The sequence below is a fragment of the Lacerta agilis genome, chromosome 9, assembly GCF_009819535.1.
Source record: "Lacerta agilis isolate rLacAgi1 chromosome 9, rLacAgi1.pri, whole genome shotgun sequence".
In the NCBI taxonomy this organism is placed as follows: domain Eukaryota; kingdom Metazoa; phylum Chordata; class Lepidosauria; order Squamata; family Lacertidae; genus Lacerta; species Lacerta agilis.
Window position 1 is genome coordinate 20,123,085 of NC_046320.1, and position 15,756 is coordinate 20,138,840.

General features: G+C 43.2%; 1 protein-coding gene across 2 annotated transcripts in view; it reads left to right on the forward strand.

Moving 5' to 3' along the window:
- Positions 1 to 15,756, forward strand: part of SGCZ (sarcoglycan zeta) — a 543,025-nt gene that overhangs the window by 324,771 nt on the left and 202,498 nt on the right. For both annotated transcript variants that reach the window (XM_033160661.1, XM_033160662.1), the window contains exon 2: positions 619 to 813. In XM_033160661.1, the coding sequence (XP_033016552.1) occupies positions 619 to 813 (195 nt within the window). The remainder of the gene's footprint in view (positions 1 to 618; positions 814 to 15,756) is intronic.

Here is a 15,756-nt window from a genome sequence, read left to right on the forward strand (position 1 = left end):
CCTTGACCAACCCTCTAGGTTGTGGGTGTGGTCAAAGTGAGTAGCTGTGGATGCCACATACTCTCACATACACATACAGGACACATGGTCCCCTTCTCAGTTGATCCGAGCAGATTATCGCCATCATTTGATGAAATGATAAATCTGAAGACTGGGGAAGGGATATTTTGCAGACATTTCCGTGTGGAAAGGGTTTCCGGAAGGGAAAACATTTGTAAAGTGCTTTGGGGTGTGGGGGTGTGAAATATTAATCCAGATATGGTGCAGATATGTCTGTAGTTTTGATCCTCTTTTGTGTGGTTTCTTCTTTAATTCTCATTATGCGTGTTAACTCTCTGAAACTTTATGCATGCATTGTATGGCTAAAGCGGGGGAGGGGGCAAACATCGATGGTTAAAGAAAAAAAACACTGGGCTGTTATTTTCCTATTGTATTTGATTTGATTGTGTAAACTTGAAAATTAATTAATTGCACCATCCAACAAGAGAGAGAACTCCTTTGGGAGTTCATTAGTTGAAATCTGGGACAATTTTTCTAGACATAGTCCTATTTAAATGGTACATTTGATTGAATATTCAGATAAATACTTAATGATATTTATTATTATTTTTTTAATAGATGACACGAGAACAGTATATACTGGCAACACAGCAAAACAATCTGCCCAGAACAGAAAACACTCAGCTTTATCCAGTAGGAATTTATGGTTGGCGAAAGAGGTGCCTATACTTCTTTGTCCTCTTGCTATTGGTTACCATGATTGTTAACTTAGCAATGACGATATGGATACTCAAAGTAATGAATTTCACAGTGGTAAGTAACACTAAGATTTGTTTTTTTGTTTGTGTGTCTATACATTGCGGTCCTTTGGTGTTAGGTTTCAGGGACCTCTGTTTATTAGTTGGATGGCAAATTACTTGTTTTAGCAGGTGCACCATTTCAGTTTTCAGTGGGGAGGCCAAAGGGATGTGGGGGGAGGCTGGGAGGTGGAAACCCACAGAATAGTTCAACGGTCAGCTCATCAAGCAGATATTCAAGGTGGAGTCCAACAAAACTAGTCTTGTTTTAAGAGTGTTCAGTTGTGCCTACTTTCTTCCAACATTATTCTAATCCAGGAGTGGATAATTTAATGGCTCCAACTCCCATCAGCCCCAGTATGCCTGTCCAATGGCTAGGGATGATGGGAATTGTAGTCCAACAACATCCGGAGGCTGAGAGATTCCTCATCCCTATGCTTAGACCCTTCCATGTCCTCTTCACATCACTAAGGTCTCCCGTCTGGTGAGGTGTTGGCGTTTTTTACCTTCCATGACTACAGTGATTTGTGGCAGCGTTTCAGTCTCCTCTGAATCTGTTACAGTGGAATGATTCCATCATCATTTTGCATAGGCAAGTAGTCCCTGGGTGTACAGAACCATAAAGCTGGCCAGAAACATGACTGTTCCTGAGGAATAATCATGAGGTCCTGAAACAGAGGGTGGGCGATTAATTCTTGGCCCCCTCCCCACTGTTCTAATTCGGTTCCCCTGCTATTCAGAAATTATGTCTACTATGGAATGAATAGCTCATTGATACCAAATCATAAAGCACTGCAGATTTATTGTGTAATTTTAAAAAGGAGATGTACTGTTTTCCCCTTGGTTTCTGTTTGATAGAGTATTATTTTGCCTTAGAGAGGTGTGTTCTTTTTTGTATGTTTTTATCATACAAATCTATGGAATATACACTTTGACAATCCCTTGGTTTTTATTATTCATACGTATATCAGGGTATATTATGGGCACTATAATTTTTATTTAGAAACGTGGTGTCTTCCTCATCTCTATAGATCTACATTGTCTTGTTTATGTATTAAAATTAGGGGTGTAATGACTGTGCTAAGATGATTCGGTGATCTTTCTCAGTTAAGAATTATTCCTATGCATTTGGGGGGGGGGGAGGACCAAGAGTACAGAAACGACAAAATTCAGAGCATGCTAAAAATACAGCGAAAGCAATTGTGTCCTTTGTCATGATAAGTTTAAATGTTTCTGGCCTGCATTTTAAACATTTTCTTAATCTGGCCGTTTCTGTATTTTGATGCACAGTGTTGGTTGTATCAAATGGAATGTATTGCAACGATACGTATCAAAGTAACGAGGACTCTGTAAACTGACCTCAGTGACATACTGTCCCCCTTTCAAAAGTGGGGCTGAAGAATCCTTTACATTTGCACAACAGTAGAAAGTTACATCTTTATTCGGTGAAGCTAGCTAGGTGGCAATAGGCTAAAGACAAATATAATGTTTGACTTCATGCCTGCATAATTTACATTTTTCTTTTGTGGTGAAGCTCTTTAGCTTAAGTTTCAAAATGCTTAGGAGACCACAGAAGAGAGTCTGTAAATATCTGTTTACAGCTGGAGTGTTCAAATATGACAGCTAAAAAGAAAGAATTGGCACTTGCCATCCTTCTCTTCTTGTCATCTTTCTGATTGGCCATTGTCAGGAGACACAATAGATTCAGTGAGAACCATCAATTTAACGAGAATTTTATTATTCTTATGATGATGTTGTTCAGTCGTTCAGTCGTGTCCGACTCTTTGTGACCCCATGGACCAGAGCACGCCAGGCACGCCTGTCTTTCACTGCCTCCCGCAGTTTGGCCAAACTCATGCTAGTCGCTTCGAGAACACTGTCCAACCATCTCGTCCTCTGTTGTCCCCTTCTGTTTGTGCCCTCCATCTTTCCCAACATCAGGGTCTTTTCTAGGGAGTCTTCTCTTCTCATGAGGTGGCCAAAGTACTGGAGCCTCAACTTCAGGATCTGTCCTTCCAGTGAGCACTCAGGGCTGATTTCGTTAAGGATGGATAAGTTTGATCTTCTTGCAGTCCATGGGACTCTCAAGAGTCTCCTCCAGCACCATAATTCAAAAGCATCAATTCTTTGGCGATCAGCCTTCTTTATGGTCCAGCTCTCACTTCCGTACATTACTACTGGGAAAACCATAGCTTTAATTATACGGACCTTTGTTGGCAAGGTGATGTCTTTGCTTTTTAAGATGCTGTCTAGGTTTGTCATTGCTTTCCTCCCAAGAAGCAGGCACCTTTTAATTTCATGACTGCTGTCACCACCTGCAGTGATCATGGAGCCCAAGAAAGTAAAATCTCTCACTGCTTCCATTTCTTCCCCTTCTATTTGCCAGGAGGTGATGGGACCAGTGCCCATGATCTTAGTTTTTTTGATGTTGAGCTACAGACCATATTTTGCGCTCCCCTCATTCACCCTCATTTAAAGGTTCTTTAATTCTTATGATAACACTAATGGAATATTTGAAGTCACCTGCACATGTTTTGGTTTTTGATATAAATGTATGCTTTATAGGGTTTGTGCCTATAGAGGTTTGTAAAGAAACCTTTTTCGGGGGGTGAGAACATAAATTTTTGGGTGAAGGGGAACTCACTGGAATGTTCTCACAGCTCTGATAGCCTGGCAGCTGCCATTTTCTTTTCCCCAGAATGATTCCTGCTGTAAGGACGTTCAGTGGTTGCTCATGAGTGAAACGCCAAATGCAGAACTTCTAAAAACTAAGTTCTTTATTGTGCAAAACTATATACAGTGGAGCAAAATTTCAAACGTCCATCTCATCCCTCCACAGCGTCCAGGAATGAATCCTTCCGGTTCTTTGTCCAGCAAAAGAGGCGCGGGATTCTGAACCCCCGCCTCCTCCTTCCATGTCCTTCCTGCCTGCGACCTCGGAGCATGGGAACCTGACCCCATTCCCTGCTATCCCCTCAGCGTTCAGGCTCTGTGATCCTTTCAGAGCCCCTGCACCGCCTTCCTGCCTCTAACTCCCCCTCCCCACTGGAGGAATGGTCACTTCTGGCGGAGGAGGAGGAGGACGAACTGGTAAATAGCGGAGGAGGGTCCCTGTACTCCAAACGATCCCGGGACGCTACCTGCCTTGGGGAGGGAGGTTTCCTGACACCTTGCAACATACATTCTTGGCAAGTGAAAATGGTGGCTGCCTGTCAATCAAAACTACAAGGACATTCTAGTGATAATAATTAATTTTCTTATTTATATGCTTGCCATTCTGGGCAGCTGCCAACAAAATATTAAAAAAAAACACAATAAAATGTCGACCATTAAAAGCTTCCGTGAACAGGGCTGCCTTCAGATGTCTTCAGATTGCCCTACAACCACCTCTGAAGGGGGAAAGGAGCTTGTAAACTGCAAATCTTAAAAGAGGATGTTTCTCATACGAATTGCATACTATGGAGGATAATTTGGCTGGGGTGATGGTACTCAGCTTCACATTCTAACAATTTGAATATGGAAAGCACAGTAGATAGGGCTATTTAGGAATGGCACTTCAAAACACAGCTCCAGGTGCAGAAGTCTTGCTGGAAAGTTTGCTTCCTATAGCATATTTTAGAATCATATTTCATATTTAGCGTACAAAGGTGGTGAGCTGACTTCCTTCCCTGCCTGCAGACTAGAGGACTGAGGTCTTTGCTTCACTCGTTTAAGTTGTATGCATGTGGCTACAGTAATTATACAAATGGAGGCTTAACGATTTCCAAAGATAACATTTGAAGTCTAATGCACTTTATACCCAAATCCAGTCTTTCATGACTGTACTGGCTATGGAATTTCAAGAAATCACTTAGCTAATGTGGATTTTAACTGCCCCTTCAGTTCTAAATTCAATTAGATTGTACACAGTTGACAAGTGAAAATTAATCTTTAATCCTCCTTTGTTACTCCGTGAGAATGAACCAGCATCTTTCCTTCACTATTCAGAAAGGAGCTGTAGAAAGCAGTGAAGGAAAATAAATTAAGAGTGATAGTAAAAAGCAAGAAAAGAAAAGTGTAAATTGTTCAGGGAACCTTATTGATCTGCCACAATTAGATCTCACTTTCATTATTGCTCTTTGCTATCCCTCAAGTGTGGATTCATACTTGTTAACATTTTATGTTTGAACAAGCTGAACGTGTTGTTTTCAGGTGATTCTGTTCTCAGGAAGATTGACAGGATGGTTTGGGGTTTGTTTGTTTTTATTATACAGGAGCTATCAGATTGTCCTTTCCAGAATTTATACTTTATGTGAGATGATTAACTTTTGTTCTTCACATGGAGGAATACATAATAGTGTTACACAGCAGTGAGAGATTCCAGGGGTACCAGATGCCTACCTAGGTTCTGTGTTTCCTTTTAGAAAATGAGGCACAGTGGAGGCTGTGGTGTCTTTATTTACACATATATACAACTTGAGCCTATGATGATGAACAGGCACGTTTCATACTGCAAGGGCCTTCTTCCATAGCCCCAGCACCCTTGGATTTAAGCAGACCACAACCGTTGCTCTCAAACATTGCTCTCTGACCCCTTCTCTCCAGCCCGCAGCTTACTAACTCTGTTGCTTAACTCCTAACTCTCTCTATACCCTAGGTTTTCAACCAGTGTGCCATGGTACCCTGGGGTGACTCGAATGATGCTCAGGGGTGCTGCAAGCAGCTCTGCCCACCCCTTCCTCCTTCCTTCCTTCCTTCTCAAAAGCATAGCTGTCTACTTTCCCCTTTTTTGCAGGAAATTCCCTTATTCCAGTGCCGTTTCCCATTGCAAAAAAAGGGAAAGTTGACAGCTATGGCCATTTCCCAATGCAAAAAAATAAAATAAAAATTTAAAAAAATGAAGGTTGACAGCTCTGCTCAAAAGTTTCTTTAAAGAATTCTGAAGGGCTACCTTTTCATTAAAAAGTATTAACCAAATGATATATCTGAACTTGTCCAAATAGAGGAGAGGAGATGAGGCTGTGATGATGTGAGGGACTGAGATTTATAAATGCATATAGGTCAGCAATAATCTTTACACACACACACTGCTTTTTTGGGCAGGGGCGGGGGTACACAGGGGTACACATACCCCTAAACATTTTGTGAATCTTTGTACTTTTGTCTATTTACTGTATTTATTTTTCCCGACTTGAACTATAAAATGCTGATTTTCTTGAGTCAATGAAGTCCAGTTTTACCACCTACATGTCAGCATTTTCCTAAACAATGAGCTTCCACAAACCTTCAAAAGAAAACACTTGACTTTTGGTTCAGTTCCCTACCTGTGACCCTCAAGTATGGCTGCTTTGAAGCTAAAACAATAATAATTAATTACATGTTCCACTTGTGGTGTTAACAAGAGATACTTGGCTTAGCCAAGTTCTTTCCTCCTAAGCCCATTAGAGATTTTTCTTTAGTCTTCTGGAGATAGCAAGTGGAATACAGATGAACAGATACCTGGCAGATACTGATTAGGAAACACTGAGCTTACGAGGAATCCACAGGTTGAAAAGGAAAAAGGCAACGGTAGCTCTAGTTTAATACACAGGTGAATATAATACATATTTTCATCCTTTCTTTTAATATTTCCACAATAGGCATCAACCCAACCATGAAATAAAGATTACTGGCTCGGCTGTTGAGGCAGCAAGAATTTAATTTTAATTAAATGAAACTATCCATTAAGCACTAATTTAGAGACTTGTGGGATCACAGTGTCAATATGCTTTTCTTGAATATCCATGAAAGATGGTGGTGATCTGGGCAGGGTCTTTTTGATGAAAGTGACTATGTACCTTTGCTGGAAAACATTTGTGTTAAAAAAAGGACCACCAACTCTTTCCCCATTCCCAATGTGGCTAGGTTCTTCCATCCCTGCAATTGCCGGTGAGGTGGACCAATCCCCTATTGTCCCCACATCTGTGGGTAATTCTAAATATATTGGTGTGTATCCAGCTAAGCCATACTCAAGAGTAGGCCCATTGAAACCATGAACTGAAAACTTATATACGAGTTACTTAAAATCATTTTATTTCAGTGAGTATGCTTTAAATATGCCTTTGGCATATAGACCTTACTACCCATTCTGTTTCAGATCTCATAGTCTTATTGCCAGACTTCTTCTCTTTTTCCCCCCAAAATGGGGATTAGGTACAAATAAAATTGTGGCTTCTCTTAATGGTGCAGCACAGAAGGAGTATAATTTATAAAGGGTAGGGTTGACGTGGTGGGATTGAGGACACACTGATCTGTTCTGGACCTTCAGTTTTTGATATAAGACATTCACTTAATGGTTTCCCTCCTCAGTATAAACGTTAATGGCAGTATGCTATTGTATTATATTTTAATAGAATTAACTGGAATTCCCTTTAAAAATGCTAATGGAATTACACCATTGCCTTGTGTCTGCTGTGCTTCAATTCTTATTACTTGCAGCCCATGTCCATCAAATCCTCACAGATGAATCAAGTACATTCTGTTTCTGTAGCTCTCCCAGAGTCTGCAAGACTCAGAAATGCCACCATCTAGATGAAAAGAGAAAGCGTCAGATCTTATTCTATTTGGTGTTATCCTTCACCACAAAGGAAATGTAAACTTATTGTCATTGGACAAGCGCTAGAAAAGGCAGAATACCTTCCAGGCTGAATAGCTCTAAATAACAATGCTTGAAAAGAAAGTGCAAACTTGACCTTGTGATTTGGAAGTTTGCCAGAATGCCAACCCTGAACTTTCCCTTTACATCAAAGTCTCTTTATTCGACTTTTTGAATAAATGAACAGTGCTCCCAATATGCTTGGCATATGTTGCCAGTTGTATCGTAGCTAGTATTGGTCTCAATACTGCAGCCAGTGTTGGTCAAAGGTATTAAAAATTACTGGGCACAAAGCAATCTCTTTTAAAATATGTTCATTGGCATTTAGCACTTTGCATTGCTTCAGAGAAGGGGTGTGTGTGTGTGTGTGTGTGTGTGTGTGTTCGTTCGTTCGTTCGTGTTCATTCAAAGCACTTTTCTAACTGGTTATTAGCTTTTCTCTAAGTAAACAGAGGCTTGGCAGCTGTTTTGATTTTCCTGATTGGGATTTGTAGACTTTCATAGTGAGCATGCATTTTGGACTCATGATCATCTCTTTGGATAGAGTGCTGCCAAGTAATATGCATACCAGATACTTTCCCTCAGGTTTACTTGCCATCCAGCCACGAGTCCAATGTCTGGACAGCCTATCTGAAAATGGAAATCTGCTTACCCTTTACTCCTCCCTCTGCTTCTATAGGTGCCCATGGCTTTTCCTGCTCCAGCACTTCAGCAAACATGTTAAAACAAACAGTCAAGTATTTTGGCTGAAGAATTACAGCCACTTGAAGGCACAATCAGTCAGCCCTTAGATTTTCATTACAGGACAGTAATGAATATTGTTTCAAAACATGGGATACAGCCATGTAATGAACTTTACATAGAACATTTATTCAGGTGTGGATGGCAGGAAGGAACAGAGATACAGTGGTACCCAGGGCCGTCTTAAGTAAATCCGGTGCCCTGGTGTGAAGATCCCTCCGGCGCCCTTTGTGCTCCACCGGGCAGGGCCAGGCGCAGTGGGCAGCCAGAGGGCGCAGTGTGGCGGGCGGGGACGCTGCCAGCTGTGCTTGGCCGAAGCGGCGCTGCGGCGCTGCTGTCCAGGGAGCCCTGGCTGCAGCGCCGACGGTAGGCTCGCCAACGGCCTCCCCGCACCTGTAGCCCGAGAAGAGGTTGGCTAGAGCGGCGCTGCCGGCGGGGCTGGAGGGCGCAGACGCCCTCCTCAGGCCGTGGCACTGTGGTGCCTTGTGTCAGTAGCCTCAATGGCTAAGACGTCCCTGGTGGTACCTTGGTTTGCAACCGCTTTGGATTACAACCATTTGGGATTACTACCACGCCAAACCCAGGAGTGTGTGTCCATTTATTTTTTATTACAACCCTTTTTTTTATTACAACCAATATTTTTGGGGAGGCCCTGTCAGGGGAGCCTCCAGAGGCAGCAGAGAGCCGGCTGGGGTGGAGGGAGGCACCTGGGATGCTAAGAGTACCCAACACCGCCCGAGGAGCCCAGAGACTTCCTGTGGGAGTGACAGGCAAGGAGAGAGTTCATGATGGAAGGGCAGTCAGACGCTACAGGGTCCCGACACCAATTCAGCAGTTCAGGGACGTAGGGGGCTCAAACGGAAAGAGGAAAGGAGGAGACTGGGGGTCCCCAGGCTTTTTTGTTGGAGGCGCAATTGGAAAGCGCCACTTCTGGAATCTGAGAGTGACTGAGGCAGTCATGGAAATTTGGAGCTCTTTCTTGTATAAGAAAACTGATGTAAATATACAGATCCTGAGTCATCACCTCTTACTTGTGAGGAGCACCACGAACCCTTACAGGCACCATTGGCGAAAGCGCGCCTTGGGTTACAACCTGTTTTGGTTTACAACCAGACCCCCAGAAGGGATTACAGTTGTAAACCAAGGTACCACTGTACTAAAAGCAGCGGTCCCTGTATTCTGTGTGTTTTTCTCTGCTTTCTGAAGTTGACATTGTTACAGATAAGTGTTTGTAGATTCTGTAGAAGCCTGGCTCAGATGGATTTTAAAAATTCAATCTTCACACATACCAAGCCTGCCTAACAGTCAAATGTTGACTATGACTAAACAGCTGTGTGAGCAAGGGATTCCTCTGTGCAGATGCCTGCACTGGATTTGCAGGCACCAAGAGGCAGGGCTGCTCACTGCATGTCGTGTAGGAGGCCAGGCTATGCAGGTTTGACTTTGGCATGAGCACTGTTACTATTACAATTATTATAATTCATGCAAGGCTCTTGCTCTTGCATCCCTGAGGGCAGCAGCCTGGCAAAGCTGTGGGTGACAGGGTGATGTGGGTGTTGCATATATCCCAAATGTATTGACACCATGGACAACGAGAGACAGATGGACAGAGGGAGAGGGGGAGAGGCTCAACTCACTGCACATTGCCTTGGAAACACAACTCACCTGTGCTTCTGATTTCAGCTCCTCTCTGCAAAAGCACCCTTAGGCTCACGCTGACAAAATCGGACTGCATTTATTTTGTTATCAAATGCCTTGGTGTTCGTATTGTGTTAGCAGGTGTTTCCACTTGATTAAGAATATTTATTTTTGTAAAGTGGCAGGTATTGCAACTATTACATTGTTATCTTTGCTGCATTGCCTGGCTTTCATTTGCTTTAATTTAATATTCAGCTCAGGAAGGGATCGTTATTCAGCATGGTAAATTACTGAGGAAACAAGTGACATGCTAGTATTTGTTAGGAAGTTTAGCTATGGGGACCCAGTTCATGCTGCATGTGGTGCCATGGATTTCCTGCGGTTGAAGCAATATTTAACCAGGATATAAGCCTATAATGTGCAAAAGGAAAACACATTAACAAATTGGAACTCACAGTGAACACACACAGAACAACTGAAATTGGGCGGAAGTCATTTGTGTGACTCCCTTTCCTGTTTTATATGTTTACCAGAACTGAAACTCTCAAAAATTCTCCTTTCAAAACTGTGAATATCATGTATAATTTGTCTTGGAGTTGGTTTGTTGATATGAATGTTGTTCTTTCAGTGCCCCTGACAACATGTTCATGGAAACATATTGGACATTTAATCATTTTATTCTACATTGTATTTCCCCCCAGCATCGCTTTGAGGTCTTTGTTTATTTTGTTTATTTTGCTTCCTTGCTGGGCAAGTGAAGACAAACCACATTTCTCGGGGATCAGTATGATAATGAGCATTTCTGTGACACCATCAATGTGCACATATCAGCATTCCAAGTGAGGTGGAGAGTTTTTCAGAATTCTCACTGAGGGCTTGTCAGTATGAACTAGTCCTGAATTCAGCTAAGGAAAACTCATCGTTCAGTAATATATTTTATACTTCTTTGGGTGTGAAGTGACTCTAGGTCACAGATGGGCAACCTGTGGCCCAGGAGCCACATGTGACTTTTGACTGAAGTCAGAAAGGAATTACTCTCACTTGCTTTCCAGAGCAGTAGCTGTGGTTTGTTGAACTGGGAGGTGGGAGCTCTGAATACTGATTTGAGAGTAATCAAACGCAGTAGTGCTTACTTCTGACTAGAGCTACATAGGGTAGGAAATTCTAATCTGAGGTAGCCATGGTGAAGATTGAAAAATTAGTTAAACCAGAACAGTTTTGTCTCTGTCTCTACCCACCACCAACTTTTGGCCCCTGACAGTGTGGTGTAGTGGTTAAGAGTGGTAGACTTGTAATCTGGTGAACTGGGTTCGCGTCTCCACTCCTCCACATGCAGCTGCTGGGTGACTTTGGGCTAGTCACACTTCTTTGAAGTCTCTCAGCCCCACTCACCTCACAGAGTGTTTGTTGTGGGGGAGGAAGGGAAAGGAGAATGTTAGCCGCTTTGAGACTCCTTCCGGTAGTGATAAAGCGGGATATCAAATCCAAACTCCTCCTCCTCCTCCTCCTCCTCCTCCTCCTCTTCACCTCAAGGGAATGTGGTTCTTGACAGAAAAATGGTTGCCCACTCCTGGTCTAGTCATTATGGCTTTCTGAGTATACACATGGGGTGGAAAGGGGTTTTAAAAATGTGGGGAAGTTATATAAATTTGGTGAGGTTTGTGTTTAAAAGGAAGATACATTCTCTGATGTCTGTGATTACTATAAGGCCTTGTATTATTATAATGTTACTAGGGGCTCCTGCTCCTGCTCACTCCACTCATCAACCCCCCCCCAGTCCATCAACCCCTCCCTTACCCTCTACCTGACCATCTCATACTTCCTTTTACACCTGACCAAACCCACTCCAGCAATATTTAACCGGGGGGGGGGGGGGCATTTCAGAGAATAGTTTGGCAAGCTGCTCTCTGAAGTGCCTCCCATCCTTCTTTAAACAGTTCACCTGGGCCTGCCCCCCCCACACTACTTGCTTGCTTGCCTGTTTGCCTGTCTACTGTTCTGTTTTTGCCACTGCAGCTATTGACAGCCACCTGAACTGCAGCAGCATGACAACAGGCTTATATAGTAAGATAAGCCTGCTTAGCAGTAGATGCTAGGTAACAGGTTCTGGAAGAGAAGAGAGAGACTGCTTTAAGATTTAGTCGGTTGGGCTTTGCCTTGGATCAGGCAAATGCCCGTTACCAAAATGCATAGGAGAAGACATATGCCTCAATGAAAGAATTCTCTGAATATCTCCTCCCTCTTGCATTGAAGGAGGATCTTTTATCAGGAACTTTGCAGGGTGAGGTAGTAGTCCATTTTTCTTTTCTTAAATGGAGAGTGACTATAAAGTTATATAATGCACTTACACTACACTACACTACACTACACTACACTACACTACACTACACACTAACCAGTGAAAACAGTGAAAATTACTTCTTAAGTAGGCAAGAACAGGATTGCATTGTTAAAAAAAAACTAACTTTCAAAATAAGGGTTCTACAGTTTGGAGGGGGGGAGATGTCTATACATTCATCGTTGCGGAAAGAATCTGCCAGATTCTGCCTCTTTCCCTCACATCTTCATGTATTTATTAATCCTTTGAGTAGCAAGAACAATTAACCTCTAACTTCAGCTCTTTTTGTCTTGTTTTTCCTCTAGTCATTGTGCTGACACATGTTATTACATCCAGACCTCTGTTGTTTGCTGGAAAGAGGAGCTCTTGAAACACTATCCTTTCCCCAAGGGCATCTGTCACCTTGTCATTCTGAGGTCTGTTCTACTAACTCATGTGCATTTGAAATTTTAGCTTTTGATTCCGTGCCATTTAGTGAAGCTCCATTTTGCATTCCAGTTCATACAGTTATCGGGGGATGGAGGAGATAGGCAGCACGCGGGTTTTATATATGCACAAGTTCTCCATGAATTAAATAATTGTGAGGTGACAGGGTGCCTGGTTTGGTGTGTGTGTGTGTGTGTTTTTTGCGATCAGTTTCAATTAACGTTACTAACTGGTGTTTTCTGTCTTAAGTGGCAAACCTTAAATGGCAAGCTTAGGCAGTCTTATCTCAGAGAGATCAAGTAGGAAAGGATGGGTGTGATGTAATAGCCACCTGCTCCACCTGTGTGCATCAGTAATTATCCCCACACCAGAGTCCTGATCTAATACAAGGGGAAAGGACATATATTCTTTATCTGCATCCATGAACACATTATAGGAGGTGAGCATTTTGGCTTTCTGTGGGCCAAACAACACTTTAGGTTATTCGCTATACAGTGGTATCTTGGGTTACGAACTTAATTCGTTCCAGAGGTCCGTTCTTAACCCGAAATAGTTCTTAACCTGAGCCACACTTTCTCTAATGGGGCCTCCCGCTGCTGTCGCACTGCCAGCACACGATTTCAATAATAATAATAATAATAATAATAATAATAATAATAATAATACTTTATTATTTATACCCCGCCCATCTGGCTTGGTTTCCCCAGCCATTCTGGGCGGCTTCCAACAGAATATTTAAATGCAATAATATCTTAAACATTAAAAGCTTCCCTAAACAGGGCTGCCTTGAGATGTCTTCTAAAAGTCTGGTAGTTGTTTTTCTCTTTGACATCTGGTGGGAGGGCGTTCCACAGGGCAGGTGCCACTACCGAGAAGGCCTTCTGCCTGGTTCCCTGTAACTTGGCTTCTCACAGCGAGGGAACCACCAGAAGGCCCTCAGCACTGGACCTCAGTGTCTGGGCAAAACAATGGGGGTGGAGATGCTCCTTCAGGTATACTGGGCCGAGGCATGCGCAGAAGTGCCGAGTCGTGTTGCGCACATGCGCAGACGCGGCGCTTCAGGTTACGCACATCACAGGTTGCAAATGGGGCTCTGGAACGAATCCCGTTTGTAACCAGAGGTACCATTGTACTTATAATCTGGGATCTACTGGACTGTGTTCCCAATGCAGACCTTCACTCATCCCTACTTCCTTGGTGGGGCAGGGAGTGCCATTTTGTGCTTCAGGTACCAAAATGTCTTAGGCCAGCCCTACTTTGAATTTCATGTTAGTCAAATTCCATTGACAACCTGAACATTGGTGGAACATTTCCTGGAAATTTTCCCCTCCCCAAATTATCTGAGTTTCCTTCAGATGTTTCAGAAACATCTGCCAACTGATCTGTACAGCACTAAATGCAAAAGTAATTGCCTTACTGATTGTGGTTTGACACCTGTTCCCTCAGCATATAACAAATACAGTTACTAAATTGCAACTGTATTTGGTGAGGGAATCAACTAACAGCATTGTGGGGCAGGGAGAAACCATAAGCAACTTCGGTCATTACAGCTGTTGGAAGTATAACAGCAGGAGATCATTCCATTTGTAACTTAAGGGGTAATTCTGTTGGTGATAACATTAACTAGCCAAGAGGGGGAACTATAGCAGTGCTGTTTAGCAACCAGGCAGAGTGGCATGATCCATAGTGTGGTAGCACATGATCTGATTGCCTTTGCAGTTTCAACAGAATTTTTCCTCTGTATGCCTGGTTGAATGTCTCTCTGCTATGTAGACGGCCTGAACTAAGAGACACAGAACCTTTCTGTTCCATTCTCCTCAAATTATACACTGTTTTTGTTCAGTTTATTCAGTAAAGCCATGCCAAGTCTTTTCTCTCTGACCTCCATTTGTATTATACCACCCTGATGCCTCTGGGTACAGAGCGGTATATAAATTCAATAAATAATAATAAATAATAATATTTCTGTGACTTTGCCAACATCAACCAGGCATAAGTGGAGGCTACAGTGTCTTAAGAGGAACGTACGTGGAAGTGATGTCCCGACTCAAGTTGAACACAGAAGTCTGCACATCTCCTCTTTGCAGCTTTTCTTTTGGATAAATAGAAGCACAAGCCATTTAGCCATATATTGGTGCCCAGTGTTGTCACCAGGGAATAAGAGCAGGACCCCACTCAATGGTATCAGCTCAGGCACCCCGAGCACAGCAGGGCCAGCATTTCACATTTTTACGTAGTGACCACTCTCCACATCAAATGGAGTGCACCGTTTGCATGCCCATGTGCAGCACCCCCGATCCTACATGACTCCCAGCAGAGCACACCTGGACCGCTTCCCCAAGTTGCAAACCTTGAGGTTCCTGCCAAACCTCAGTTCAAAGAACCAATTGTGACTGGGGAGGTGTAGCCAGGGGTGCAGACCAAGTAAGGGTTGGGTCTCTCTGTAAGCATAAAAGGGGTGGAGCCTACAGAGGGATCCAACCCTTACTTGGTCCACACCCTTGGCTACGCCTCCCAAGTGCCCTCCATTTGATGTGGAGAGCGGTCATTGCGTGCCCAGGCGGAGACCCCCTGACCCCAGGCAACACCCGGGTGGAATAATGACTTGTGACAGCATGTTATGGGATTAAAATTGGCCACAACTTTATTAAACTTTCAAATGTAGGAAGACCTTGGCTTAGGCATTGGGCATTTATCCCTCCCAGTCCCCAGCCAGGGATCTGAGGCACATCAGGGTTATCCAATCTTTTTGAGGATTGGGCTGGCTCTGGAAGATGTATGTTTAAGCAGAGAGGCCACTCCCCATTTCACCGCATCACAGGGGAATGCACTGACAACCTTTCAGCGTATGGCCAGTGACTCCCCTCAACACAACCCCTTTAATGGGGAACCCTGGGATCGCTGCCACATGAACATCTGTAGCTCTGTGATTTTCAACTTCTATTTCTTTCATGGAAACTGGAAAGGAGTTAGTGTGGGTCTGGAACTCAGCAATTCAAGGTACAAGAGTTTTCTGTATCTGCAGTGCCTAATGGTTGTAAAACTATGTGCTCCGTTGGGAGCAAATCCTCTCTGGCATTGCCTTGTAGTCTCAAAAAGAGTATTTGGTGATCAATTTGGTCCGTAGATAAATATGCTGTAATTAAATTGTCTTTCGAGGTGTTTTGGACACCCTCTTGACCTTGTGCGAACAAGCATTCATT